Source organism: Haematobia irritans, chromosome 4, assembly GCF_050003625.1.
Source record: "Haematobia irritans isolate KBUSLIRL chromosome 4, ASM5000362v1, whole genome shotgun sequence".
NCBI classification, from domain to species: Eukaryota; Metazoa; Arthropoda; class Insecta; order Diptera; family Muscidae; genus Haematobia; species Haematobia irritans.
In genome coordinates this window covers 20,042,065-20,057,356 of record NC_134400.1, presented here as the reverse complement: position 1 = coordinate 20,057,356, position 15,292 = coordinate 20,042,065, and the positions used below count along the sequence as shown (strand labels likewise).

Here is a 15,292-nt window from a genome sequence, read left to right as displayed (position 1 = left end):
ATAATATAATATAATATAATATAATATAATATAATATAATATAATATAATATAATATAATATAATATAATATAATATAATATAATATAATATAATATAATATAATATAATATAATATAATATAATATAATATAATATAATATAATATAATATAATATAATATAATATAATATAATATAATATAATATAATATAATATAATATAATATAATATAATATAATATAATATAATATAATATAATATAATATAATATAATATAATATAATATAATATAATATAATATAATATAATATAATATAATATAATATAATATAATATAATATAATATAATATAATATAATATAATATAATATAATATAATATAATATAATATAATATAATATAATATAATATAATATAATATAATATAATATAATATAATATAATATAATATAATATAATATAATATAATATAATATAATATAATATAATATAATATAATATAATATAATATAATATAATATAATATAATATAATATAATATAATATAATATAATATAATATAATATAATATAATATAATATAATATAATATAATATAATATAATATAATATAATATAATATAATATAATATAATATAATATAATATAATATAATATAATATAATATAATATATAATATAATATAATATAATATAATATAATATAATAAATATAATATAATATAATATAATATAATATAAATATAATATAATATAATATAATATAATATAATATAATATAATATAATATAATATAATATAATATAATATAATATAATATAATATAATATAATATAATATAATATAATATAATATAATATAATATAATATAATATAATATAATATAATATAATATAATATAATATAATATAATATAATATAATATAATATAATATAATATATATAATATAATATAATATAATATAATATAATATAATATAATATAATATAATATAATATAATATAATATAATATAATATAATATAATATAATATAATATAATATAATATAATATAATATAATATAATATAATATAATATAATATAATATAATATAATATAATATAATATAATATAATATAATATAATATAATATAATATAATATAATATAATATAATATAATATAATATAATATAATATAATATAATATAATATAATATAATATAATATAATATAATATAATATAATATAATATAATATAATATAATATAATATAATATAATATAATATAATATAATATAATATAATATAATATAATATAATATAATATAATATAATATAATATAATATAATATAATATAATATAATATAATATAATATAATATAATATAATATAATATAATATAATATAATATAATATAATATAATATAATATAATATAATATAATATAATATAATATAATATAATATAATATAATATAATATAATATAATATAATATAATATAATATAATATAATATAATATAATATAATATAATATAATATAATATAATATAATATAATATAATATAATATAATATAATATAATATAATATAATATAATATAATATAATATAATATAATATAATATAATATAATATAATATAATATAATATAATATAATATAATATAATATAATATAATATAATATAATATAATATAATATAATATAATATAATATAATATAATATAATATAATATAATATAATATAATAATATAATATAATATAATATAATATAATATAATATAATATAATATAATATAATATAATATAATATAATATAATATAATATAATATAATATAATATAATATAATATAATATAATATAATATAATATAATATAATATAATATATATAGACGAAGTAAAATAAAAAAATATATTTTTAATTATTTGTTTTTATTTATCTATTTCAGTGAAGCGGGTCAGAGGGTACCGTCCTGCTGGCGGACGTGTAAGAAATTTCTTCGGCAACCATTGGAAGGGTTTGGTGGTATTTTTAACACCTCTCGTATTTTTACCTGTGATGTTACTTAATAATATTCCTGTAAGTGTAAACAAATAAATTTATATTCATGTATAAACCATAAATTGAACAGTAGTTGCTACACAGAAAAAAATATCACCAAAATATTTTCAATTAAAAAGTTGATTTTTTCAATTAATTAATTAATTGATGCAATTAAATTTTTAATTTTATAGAAACAGTAAGTTAATTAAGTCAATGACTGATAATTTTTAATTAAAAAAAATTAATTAATACAATTAACTTTTTAATCAAACTCGGAAGACAAAGTCAGTTAAAAAAAATTGATGGAAAATTGTTTAATTTTTAATTAAAAATTAATTTCAAATATTTAATTTTTTAATCAAACTAGAAACTCTAAGTCAGTTACATTTTTAATTAAAAAATTAATTGAGTTTTGCAATCAACATCAATTAAATTTTTAATTGTTATACCCAATTAAAACTGTGATTGATATTATCATTTTCATGATTGAATCATAATTTTTTTGTGTAGATTTGTCCAAAATATGTAACGTTATCAAGGATACGTGATAGTGATTTCTAGTGTCTATAATAAATTGGATCAGTTTAATTTATTGATTCCATTCTTCTGTTAGTTCGTACAGTTAACCCACAATTTTGGACAATTTTGGTAAAATTAAGTGAAATTTAAGAAACTTTTAACACATCGGTATAAGAAACGTAGATGTATTTTTCGACAAATTCAAGAAAATTTATTAGACATAATTATTTTTTTTTTTTATTCACTTGTAAAAGAAAATTTCGTAGTGTGAAGGTAAAAAATTGGAGTTTAAAAAAATTTTGTCAATATTTTTTTTCTATAGAACATTTTTGTAAAATTTTATTTGTATAACAATTTTTGCAGAATTTTATTTCTATAGAAAATTTTATTTTTATAAAACATTTTTGCAAAAATCTTAAGAAAATTTGTGAAAAATTTTATTTCGTTAGAATATATTTGCAATTTTTTTTTATAGAAAATTATGTCAAAATTGTATTTCTATAGAAAATTTTTGAAAACAATTTATTTCTATAGAAAACTTTTATTTCTATAGACAATTTTTTCAAAATTCTATTTAAAATATTAGGGTAAAGGAAACTTTCTCCAAACATAATTATTCCATGAACTAAAATAAAGTTAAATTGAGTTTAGTGAAATAGGGGTTCACTTTATCTTTAGTGTATAGAAAATTTTGAAAAGATTTATTTCGTTAGAACATTTTTCAAAAATTTTTTTCTATAGCAAATTATGTTAAAATTGTATTTCTATAGAAATTTTTTTCAAAATTCTATTTCTATAGAAAATTTTCTCAAATTTTTATTTCTATAGTTAATTTTTTTCAAAATTTTATTTCTATCTATTAAAAAATGAAGAATTCTACCAATCTACCAAACAGTAAAAAATCTAACATTTTGGTAGAATTCTACCAACTGTGGAAACCGTGATAGCTGTAAATCTAGAAACAATAAAATTAAAATTATTATATTTATCGATTTTTTTTAATTTCTATTGTCAGTTTTCTTAATTAAAAAAAAATTTAAAATTAAAAAATGTTTTTGTTTATATTAAGAAAGATTGTTCTTAAGTCAAAGACATACGACTTTAACGGAAAATTTGTGTCCTATATTCAATGAAAACAATTTTTGAAGCAAAGATGATATATTTTCTTTTAATTAGAATTTCGTTATTTTTGAAGAAATTTGTCCTTAATATTGTGTAAATTGCGCGTCCTAAAATTTAGGTAGCATAATCTTTTACATTATGTTAATATTTTTCTTCAGTATTTATGCTGTCCCAGTTATAGGGTTACACATTTAATATGGCATTTTTAATTATAATTTTCTTAGCCTATTGTAATTTAATACAACTGAAAATTTATATACAATTTTATTTCAGTTTCTTAGTACAAATGTAATAAAAAAAATAATTATGTGTATTCTTTTAGGCCTATCGATGCATGTACCTCTTAATAATTATGTCCGTATATTGGGTCACAGAAGCTTTGCCTTTATATGTTACATCCATGTTACCAGTTGTTGCATTTCCTATAATGGGTATATTGGTAAGTAGCACTCGAAAGATGTCTTAACTTATTTTCCACACCATATAGATAAACTAATTTAAAAAATTAGTTTATCTATATAGTTTATCTATTTGTATAAAAATACTTGTTATATTTATTTTATTCATATAATTAATTTTTGTTAAAAACTTTCTATAAAAAAAAATATATATTTTTTTGCATTTATTCATATACTTAATTTTTGTTATACGATGAAATCTCTTAGATGTGGACACCCGCGTATATTGATGTGATCATATAGCAGACTTCTCAAGAAAACTGTTCACTTTTGAGAGGTATCCACTTTCATCAGAGTGTCCAAGTTTGAGAGGTTTCACTGTATTTTATTTTTACTCATAACAAAACTTTCCATATAAAAATTTGTTTGTATTTGTAAAATATCACATTAAATTTGGTTATATTTAATTTTTACTTATTAGCTTTCATTATTAATTTTTCAATTTATTTCTTAAATACAGAGCTCTGAAATGGTGTGTCAATTGTTCTTCAAAGATACCATGGTTATGTTTATGGGAGGTATTATGGTCGCCTTGGTTATTGAACACTGTAATTTGCACAAACGTTTGGCACTCCGAGTCATTCAAATTGTAGGCTGTGGTCCTAGAAGGTATGTACGTTTAATAAATACACACTTAAAAATTGTCGATAGTATTAATTTTTTTTCTGATGTGTGGAAAATTGAAACTGCTTCAATCACGGAAATACTACTATGAATCACCGATGTCAATTAAAAAAAGTTTTTTATTATGATTATGATTGATTTTTATTTTGATACAAAATTCACCCAAGAAAATAATGAACCCACTATGAAAAAAATTGAATTTTATGTTAGAAAATTTTAATTAAAATATTTGTCAGAGATTATATTTTCTAAGATGAATTTTATAATCGAATTATTAACGATGGTTAACCTATTTGTTGATAAAGTGATTTTCCCGGCAGCAACTATATAACCCTCTTGGACCAACCACATACCCCTATATGACATCCCTATTTCAGTATCTACTACCCACCCACTCACGAACAATAACATATGCAAAGTACAATTGTATTACTTTAAGTCCCTCTCTCAATCAATGTTCTCCAATGATTCTCAAACTTGCTTCCAGCATGTCACCATATCACTATAACAAAAGCCAAAGCAACCAATAGAGTTGCTGCGGTAGCGCTACTAGTACAACAACACCAATATTTAAAAGAAAAAACAATGTTTTCAACTAGAACTCGATAAAATTAATAAAATATCCACAGAAAATCTCCTTTCATTTTTTGCGTTTAAATGTTCACGTATTTTAATTGAAAAAATATTGGTGTGTGAGCATAACATGCTGTTGGTCACGTCCGCCCATTTTGGTTCATTTGTACGCACAAAAAAATATTTTTCGGCTTAAATGACGTAATTGATTCAGGAAATAGGTATTGGAGACAACAGAAAGTTTTTGGGGAATGTCAAATGGATGCTAATGAGCTGAACATGTTGTTTCTAGAAACATACCAATATCAAATACTGATAATGATTAGAAGCTCTGTTTCGGGAGTGTAGCTAACGGATATGGTTTCGAGTTGAGATGTGTAAACCAGGAAACACTTATGAGATGTTTTTCTAGAAATAAAATTTTGACAAAATTTTCTAGAGAAATAAAATTTTGACAAAATTTTCTACAGAAATAAAATTTTGCCAAAATTTTCTACAGAAATAAAATTTTGACAACATTTTCTAGAGAAACAAAATTTTGACAAAATTTTCTATAGAAATAAAATTTTCTAGAAAAATAAAATTTTGACAACATTTTCTAGAGAAGTAAAATTTTGATACAATTTTTTTTTTTTGAGAAATAATGTTTTGTCAAAAATTTTTAGAGAAAAACAATTTTGACAAAATTTTCTATAGAAATAAAATTTTGACAAAATTTTCTATAGAAATAAAATTTTGACAAAATTTTCTATATAAATAAAATTTTGACAAAATTTTCTATAGAAATAAAATTTTGACAAAATTTTCTATAGAAATAAAATTTTCACAAAATTTTCTACAGAAATAAATTTTTAACAAAATTTTTTAGAAAAATAAAATTTTCACAATTTTTTTTAGAGAAATAAAATTTTGAAAAAATGTTCTAGAAAAATAAAATTTTGACAAAATTTTCTAGAGAAATAAAATTTTGACAAAATTTTCCATAGAAATAAAATTTTGACAAAATTTTCTACAGAAATAAATTGTTAACAAAATTTTCTAGAAAAATAAAATGTTGACAATTTGATTTAGAGAAATACAATTTTGATAAAATTTTCTACAGAGATAAATTTTTAACAAAATTTTCTAGAAAAATAAAATTTTGAATTTTTTTTAGAGAAATACAATTTTGACAAAATTTTCTATAGAAATAAAATTTTGACAAAATTTTCTAGAAAAATAAAATTTTGACAACATTTTCTAGAGAAGACACATTTTTTTTTTTTTTTTTGAGAAATAAAGTTTTGTCAAAAATTTTTAGAGAAAAACAATTTTCACAAAATTTTCTATAGAAATCAAATGTTCACAAAATGTTCTACAGAAATAAATTTTTAACAAAATTTTCTAGAAAAATAAAATTTTGAATTTTTTTAGAGAAATACAATTTTGATAAAATTTTCACAAAATTTTCTACAGAAATAAATTTTTAACAAAATTTTCTAGAAAAATAAAATGTTAACAATTTTTTTTAGAGAAATACAATTTTGATAAAATTTTCTATAGAAATAAAATTTTGCCAAATTTTTCTATAGAAATAAAATTTTGACAAAATATTCTAGAGAAACAAAATGTTGACAAAATTTTCTAGAAAAATAAAATTTTGACAACATTTTCTAGAGAAGTAAAATTTGGACACATTTTTTTTTTTTTTGAAAAATAAAATTTTGTCAAAATTTTCTATAGAAATAAAATTTTGCCAAAATTTTCTACAGAAATAAAATTTTGCCAAAATTTTCTGCAGAAATAAAATTTTGACAAAATTTTCTAGAGAAACAAAATTTTGACAAAATTTTCTAGAAAAATAAAATTTTGACAACATTTTCTAGAAAAATAAAATTTTGACAACATTTTCTAGAGAAGTATAATTTGGACACATTTTTTTTTTTTTTGAGAAATAAAGTTTTATCAAAAATTTTTAGAGAAAAACAATTTTGACAAAATTTTCTATAGAAATAAAATTTTCACAAAATTTTCTATAGAAATAAAAGTTTCACAACATTTTCTAGAGAAATAAATTTTTAACAAAATTTTCTAGAAAAATAAAATTTTGACAATTTTTTTTAGAGAAATGCAATTTTGATAAAAATTTCTATAGAAATAAAATTTTGCCAAAATTTTCTACAGAAATAAAATTTTGCCAAAATTTTCTATAGAAATAAAATTTTTACAAAATTTTCTAGAGAAACAAAATTGTGACAAAATTTTCTATAGGAATAAAATGTTGACAAAATATTCTAGAAAAATAAAATTTTGACATTTTCTAGAGAAGTAAAATTTGTACACAATTTTTTTTGTGAGAAATAAAGTTTTGTCAAAAATTTTTAGAGAAAAAAAATATTGACAAAATTTTCTCTAGAAATAAAATTTTGACAAAATTTTCTACAGAAATAAAATTTTGACAATTTTCTAAAGAAATAACATTTTGATAAAAATTTCTATAGAAATCACATTTTGATAAAAATTTCTAGAAAATAAAGTTCTGACAAAATTTTCTAGAAAAATACATTTTTGAGAAAATTTTCTAGAGAAATAAAACTTTGACAAAATTTTCTAGAAAAATAAAACAATTTTTTTTATGAAATTAAATTTTGACAAAATTTTCTAGAGAGACAAAAAACTTAGGTATAAAAATATTAAAAATATTTTATTTAAAATTTTATAAAATAAATCTACATCTATTTCATGGTAGATTCACTTTTTTTTTGGTATAGATAATTTTGTAATTGAAGATTTTCCCATATTCAATTAAAGTGTTTTTTATTGACAAAAAATATAATAAAATTCTTTTTTTTAATTGTTTTTTTTTTTTTAATTCGTTTTTTTTTTCTTTTTTTTTTTAGATTACATTTTGGTTTGATGTTCGTCACAATGTTTTTGTCCATGTGGATTTCAAATGCTGCTTGTACGGCCATGATGTGCCCTATTATTCAAGCTGTTTTGGAAGAATTACAAGCACAGGGTTTATGTAAAATGACCACAGAACCTGAATACAAAATAGTGGGAGGAGGCAACAATAAGAAGACTGGAGAAGATTCGTAAGTTGGCTTTTTATGCTATATCCTCCAATAACAGATTTTTTAATTGTATTCATTTAATTACAGATCCCCTAGCCCCTCAAAGATCACAATATGTTACTATTTGGGTGTTGCTTATGCCTCATCTTTGGGTGGTTGTGGTACAGTTATTGGTACCGCCACCAATTTGGCTTTCAAAAGTCTCTACGAATCAAGATTCCCCACCTCTACCGAAACATTGGATTTCCCCACATTTATGTTCTACTCAGTACCCTCTATGTTGGTCTACACCGCTTTGACCTTCTTCTGGTTGCAATATCATTTCATGGGTCTCTTCCGGCCCAAGAGTAAAGAAGCTGAAGAAGTTAAACTAGGCCAACAGGGAGCAGGTGTGGCTAAAAAAGTCATCGATCAACGTTACAAGGAATTGGGTCCCATGAGCATTCACGAATATCAAGTCATGGCTTTATTCATTATTATGGTGACATTGTACTTTACACGCTCGCCTGGCATTTTCGTTGGATGGGCCGATATCCTTAACGCAGTGAAAATCAAGAATTCCATGCCCACAATTTTCGTTGTGGTCATGTGTTTCATCCTGCCAGCCAATTATGCCTTTTTACGTTATTGCTGCAATCGTAAAAACTTGCCTTTGCCCACAGGACCCACACCCTCTTTGATCAATTGGAAAATAATTCAATCGAAAGTACCATGGGGATTGATTTTCTTGTTGGGCGGTGGTTTTGCATTGTCCGAAGGCACCAAACGTAGTGGCATGTCCGATTTGATTGGTCAATCGTTGAAAGGTTTAAAAGTGCTACCATTGCCAGTGCTTTTGTTGGTTGTTATTTTGATTGCGGTATTCCTGACAGCATTTAGCTCTAATGTAGCCATTGCAAGTATTATGGTGCCCGTTCTAATGGAAATGGTAAGAATTGAAATTTTAACTTGACCAAGTTATTTTTTAAAGTCTATGTTGTAGAGAGAATAGATGTAGTTATTCGAAAAAATTAAATTAAATTAATCTAAAAAATTTTCTATAGAAATAAAATTTTGTTGAAATTTTCTATAGAAATAAAATTTTGACAAAATTTTCTAGAGAATAGATGTAGTTAATCGAAACAATTAAATTAGATTAAATTTTTTTTATAGAAATAAAATTTTGATAAAAATTTTATAAAGAAATAAAATTTTGTGGAAATTTTCTATAGAAATAAAATTTTGACAAAAATTATCTAGATAAATAAAATTTTGACAAAAAATTCTAGATAAATAAAATTTTGACAAAATTTTCTATAGAAATAAAATTTTGACAAAATTTTCTATAGAAATAAAATTTTGACAAAATTTTCTATAGAAATAAAATTTTAACAAAATTTTCTGTAGAAATAAAATTTTGACAAAATTTTCTGTAGAAATACAATTTTTTGCAAAATATTCTATAGGAATAAAATTTTGAGAAAATTTACTATAGAAATAAAATTTTGAGAAAATTTTTTTAGAAATAAAATTTGACAAAATTTTCTATAGAAATAAAATTTTAACAAAATTTTCTATAGAAATAAAATTTTGACAAAAATTTTCTATAGAAATAAAATTTTGACAAAATTGTCTATAGAAATAACATTTTTACAAAGCTTTGAGAAAATTTTCTAACAAAAATGTTGACAACATTTTCTCTAAAACTAAAATTTTGACAACATTTTCTATAGAAATAAAATTTTGACAAAATTTTCTATAGAAATAAATTTTTTTGCAAAATATTCTATAGGAATAAAATTTTGAGAAAATTTTCTATAGAAATAAAATTTGACAAAACTCTCTATAGAAATAAAATTTTGACAAAATGTTCTATAGAAATAAAATTTTAACAAAATTTTCTATAGAAATAAAATTTTGACAAAATTTTCTATAGAAATAAAATTTTGACAAAATTTTTATAGAAATAAAATTTGACAAAACTCTCTATAGAAATTTTGACAAAATTTTCTATAGAAATGAAATTTTAACAAAATTTTCTATAGAAATAAAATTTTGACAAAATTGTCTATAGAAATAACATTTTTACAAAACTGAAACTAAAATTTTGAAACAATTTTCTATAAAAATAAAATTTTGATAAAAATTTTCTATAGAAATAAAATTTTGACAAAATTTTCTATAGAAATAAAATTTTGATAAACATTTTGTATAGAAATGAAATTTTATCGAAATTTTTATCGAAATAAAATTTTGACAAAATATAACATTTTTACAAAGTTTTGAGAAAATTTTCTAAAAAAAAATGTTGTCTAAAAATAAAATTTTGAAACTATTTTATATAAAAATAAAATTTTGTCAAAATTTTCTATAGAAATAAAATTTTGTTGAAATTTCCTATAGAAATAAAATTTTGATAAAATTTTCTATAAAAATAAAATATTGATAAAAAGTTTTATAGAAATAAAATTTTGACAAAATTTTCTATAGAAACAAAATTTTGACAAAATTTTCTATAGAAATAAAATTTTACTATTTTTATGTTAGCCTGATATCAATGCAGGCTGGTTCAATGTCCAAATCATTTAAACTAGAAGTTATTACAATATTTATTCGAGCTTATTGGACAGGAAGATTAAGGGAATTGACATCATTAAGTTACTGAAAAGAAAATGCCAGATACCCATCTCGCAAGCCTGACTATACATATATGTTTCAGTGTTGGCCACTACACATTTCCATAGTCTTTAGCGAGATCTGGCCGGGTGAGATGATTCAATTTGGTTCTTTTATGTTAATTTCTTATGAAATTTACATACGAGAATTATTTTTCCCAAATTTAACCATTTTTCACCCGCACTGTGCATCATCTTTTCGTATAACTTTACAATCCCTTAATCTTATTTTTTTTAGATTTCGATTTGTTACTACACTAATGTACCAACAAATCGAAATCTATTTTTTTAAAGTTGGTACATTAGTCCATAAAGGTCGAAAAATAATTGTATAATTAGATGAAATAAAATTTTGACAAAATTTTCTATAAAAATAAAATTTTGACAAAATTTTCTATAGAAATAAAATTTTGTTGAAATTTTCTTAGAAATAAAATTTTGATAAAAATTTCCTATAGAAATAAAATTTTAACAAAATTTTCTATAAAAATAAAATTTTGACAAAATTTTCTATAAAAATAAAATATTGATAAAAAGTTGTATAGAAATAAAATTTTGACAATATTTTCTATAGAAATAAAGTTTTGAGAAAATTTTCTATAGAAATAAATTTTTGACAAATTTTCTATAGAAATAAAATTTTGATAAAAATTTTCTATAGAAATAAAATTTTGATAAAAATTTTCTATAAAAATAAAATAATGAAAAAATTTCTATAAATATAAAATGTTCTATAGAAATAAAATATTTACAAAATTTTCTATAGAAATAAAATGTTTACAAAATTTTCTATAGAAATAAAATTTTGTTGGAATTTTCTATAGAAATAAAATTTTGATAAAAATTTTCTATAGAAATAAAATTTTTTGATAAAATTTTCTATACAAATAAAAATTTTGACAAAATTATTGAAAAAATATAGAATAAAATTTTGACAAAATATTTTATATAGAAATAAAATTTAGATTGGTAATTTCTATAAGACTGACTTTCGATAATTATTTCTTATTTTCCAACTTTTAGGCTCTCGCTATTGAAGTCCATCCATTGTATCTAGTATTGCCTGCTGGTCTAGCTTGTAGTATGGCTTTCCATTTACCGGTTAGTACACCGCCGAATGCACTGGTGGCAGGCTATGCAAATATTCGAACTAAGGATATGGTAAGTAGCAAATAAAGACCCATAATAAAGAGATCGGGTTTTCATGTTTTTTTTTTTTTATTGACACATTAAAGACATTGACAAACCCACCTTAAAGGGGAGTATTAAGTTCGAGTTTAACCGCTAATTTTCACTAAAGTGAAAACTAAATCAGTAAAAAAAGTCATAAAATTATACATATTTGTTGCAGAATTCATTATAACTTGATGGGGAATATCCCAAAGCAAATTTTCACAAAGTTTGTATTCCTTAACCCTTTCACTACTGATGTCCACTTAGGACATTCGAAAAAGACACCAAATTCTATTTTCCCACTTAGTTTCGATTTATTTCTCGATGTTATTTTGAACTAGAGGCTTTTATCTAAATAAGCTCTAAATATTGTCCATATTGGTGAGGTCTAAAATACATTTTTATAAACTTCTTTAACAAGAAACGAAAAATACGAAAATTTGAGACAATTTTTGTACTGTATGTTTCTAGTAAATGGACATTTATACAAAAACTATAGCTGATATTTTTACGGGTTCTTTTTGTATTTTTTCTCACACTTTGAAAGATATTATAGGCCAAATAGCGCTTATTTTCGTAAGGCCATTTGGTCACAATTCAAGAATCAAGTTTTCAGAACAAGCACATATAGCTCTTGAAGTAATTGACGTAGGTTTTCAAAATGACAATTTTTGTTCTACATGCTGTTAGTAAAGGGTGATTCTTTTGAGGTTAGGATTTTCATGCATTAGTGTTTGACAGATCACGTGGGATTTCAGACATGGTGTCAAAGAGAAAGATGCTCAGTATGCTTTGACATTTCATCATGAATAGCCGAACGATCTGCCACAACGTCGAATTTTCAGTGAATGGGCCCTAGAAAAGTTGGCAGAAAATCCGCTTTTTTATCGACAAATTTTGTTCAGCGATGAGGCTCATTTCTGGTTGAATGGCTACGTAAATAAGCAAAATTGCCGCATTTGGAGTGAAGAGCAACCAGAAGCCGTTCAAGAACTGCCCATGCATCCCGAAAAATGCACTGTTTGGTGTGGTTTGTACGCTGGTGGAATCATTGGACCGTATTTTTTCAAAGATGCTGTTGGACGCAACGTTACGGTGAATGGCGATCGCTATCGTTCGATGCTAACAAACTTTTTGTTGCCAAAAATGGAAGAACTGAACTTGGTTGACATGTGGTTTCAACAAGATGGCGCTACATGCCACACAGCTCGCGATTCTATGGCCATTTTGAGGGAAAACTTCGGAGAACAATTCATCTCAAGAAATGGACCGGTAAGTTGGCCACCAAGATCATGCGATTTGACGCCTTTAGACTATTTTTTGTGGGGCTACGTCAAGTCTAAAGTCTACAGAAATAAGCCAGCAACTATTCCAGCTTTGGAAGACAACACTTCCGAAGAAATTCGGGCTATTCCGGCCGAAATGCTCGAAAAAGTTGCCCAAAATTGGACTTTCCGAATGGACCACCTAAGACGCAGCCGCGGTCAACATTTAAATGAAATTATCTTCAAAAAGTAAATGTCATGGACCAATCTAACGTTTCAAATAAAGAACCGATGAGATTTTGCAGATTTTATGCGTTTTTTTTTTAAAAAAAGTTATCAAGCTCTTAACAAATCACCCTTTACAAGTAAAAAAAGAAGAAAAATAAAAGTTTTTATCATTAGGTTTATTTCGGTAGTGAAAGGGTTAAAATGGATTATTAAAGTAAAGTAATCGTGAAAAAATTACGATTTTAGCGGCTAAACTCGAACTTAATACCCACCTTTAGTGAAATATTTTTTCATTTCTCATACTTATATCTATATATATTTTTTTTATTCCATAATAGGCTGCTGCTGGTGTGGGACCCACTATAATCACCATAACCGTTTTGTTCATCTTCTGTCAAACATGGGGCACTTTGGTATATCCATCATTGACCACATTCCCAGAATGGACTCAAATGGAAGTTAAAAATATTACAGCTGCCTTAGTGGCAAATGCCAATGTTTAAAAAACAACAACTTAAGCTTAGAGAAAATTTCGCTTTTTATTTCACTCAACATCTCTTCATGGACTAATTTCACAACGAGATATTCTAAACTTAAAGAATATTTTTAGAAAACAATAGAAAATTTTCAAAAAAAACAAATGTAATTCAACCCCAAAAACTAAATGTTATGGCTGGGGCCCTCTGTGTTTAGATATTATTAAGTGAAAAATGTTTTTGTTTTGTTGTAATTGTATTTTCTAATGAGAAAAAAAATTGGCCATAAATTATTTTCTAGCTTTCATTTTGTTTTTTTAACGAAACAAGAAAAAAGCAAAATTATAATCATTGTCATACCCACTGCATTTCTTCTATATTTTTAAGCTAAGAGTCTGTTGTTTATCTAAAGCCGAAATTTGGTAATCACCCTCCCCCACATCCGACCTTAGGGAAAATCAAAGTGTCTTGTGTTTTGTATGTGTTTTTAAATTAAAAATTAGTTATAAATGATTAAATATGATTATATCTGTATCTGTGTGTATGTACTATCCTAGCCTATCTGTCCTACCACAATTTCAAAAGTATGTATATATACACAATTATGTATTATATACATACATATGTACATACTTGCCAATATTTCACAAAATCAAAAATAATTGTATGCATTTCTCTTTACATTTTATTGTCTTTTTATCTTAATTTTTTTTTTAATTTTGATATAATAATTATTATACAAATTCTCCACTGAAACTAAAGGAAATCTATTTTTTAATATACCTATTTAATAAAGTATAAACTGAACAATAATTGTGCAGAAGCAAGAAGATAACATATACCAATAAATTTCAATGGCAACAAAACCAACAACATATAGAATTTAAAATCAATTACAAATAAAAATACAAATATATTTTAGATATTTTTACAAGATAATGATTTATGTACTTTAAATGTAAAACAAAAATAATAATAAAATAATATTCATAAAATTAATAGCATTTTGTTTTTATATGAAATTATTGGCTCCAGAGCACAGTTGCCATTCGCAACAAAAAAGTTTAAGAAAATTTTACCAAAAATTCTATAATTTTTGCCAAAAGTTTATTGCTATAAAAAATGTTGTCAAAATTTT

General features: G+C 22.0%; 1 protein-coding gene across 1 annotated transcript in view; it reads left to right on the top strand.

The window, feature by feature from the left end:
• The window catches only part of Indy (tricarboxylate transporter protein I'm not dead yet), a 60,024-nt gene extending 44,871 nt beyond the window's left edge, over positions 1–15,153 (top strand). Inside the window, exons 3-9 of the mRNA XM_075308469.1 lie at positions 1,915–2,045; positions 3,973–4,089; positions 4,569–4,717; positions 8,185–8,379; positions 8,446–9,286; positions 12,036–12,173; positions 14,017–15,153. Coding sequence (XP_075164584.1) covers positions 2,025–2,045; positions 3,973–4,089; positions 4,569–4,717; positions 8,185–8,379; positions 8,446–9,286; positions 12,036–12,173; positions 14,017–14,181 — 1,626 coding nt within the window. The 5' untranslated portion in view covers positions 1,915–2,024 and the 3' untranslated portion in view covers positions 14,182–15,153. The remainder of the gene's footprint in view (positions 1–1,914; positions 2,046–3,972; positions 4,090–4,568; positions 4,718–8,184; positions 8,380–8,445; positions 9,287–12,035; positions 12,174–14,016) is intronic.
• The last annotated feature ends 139 nt before the right edge of the window (positions 15,154–15,292 follow it).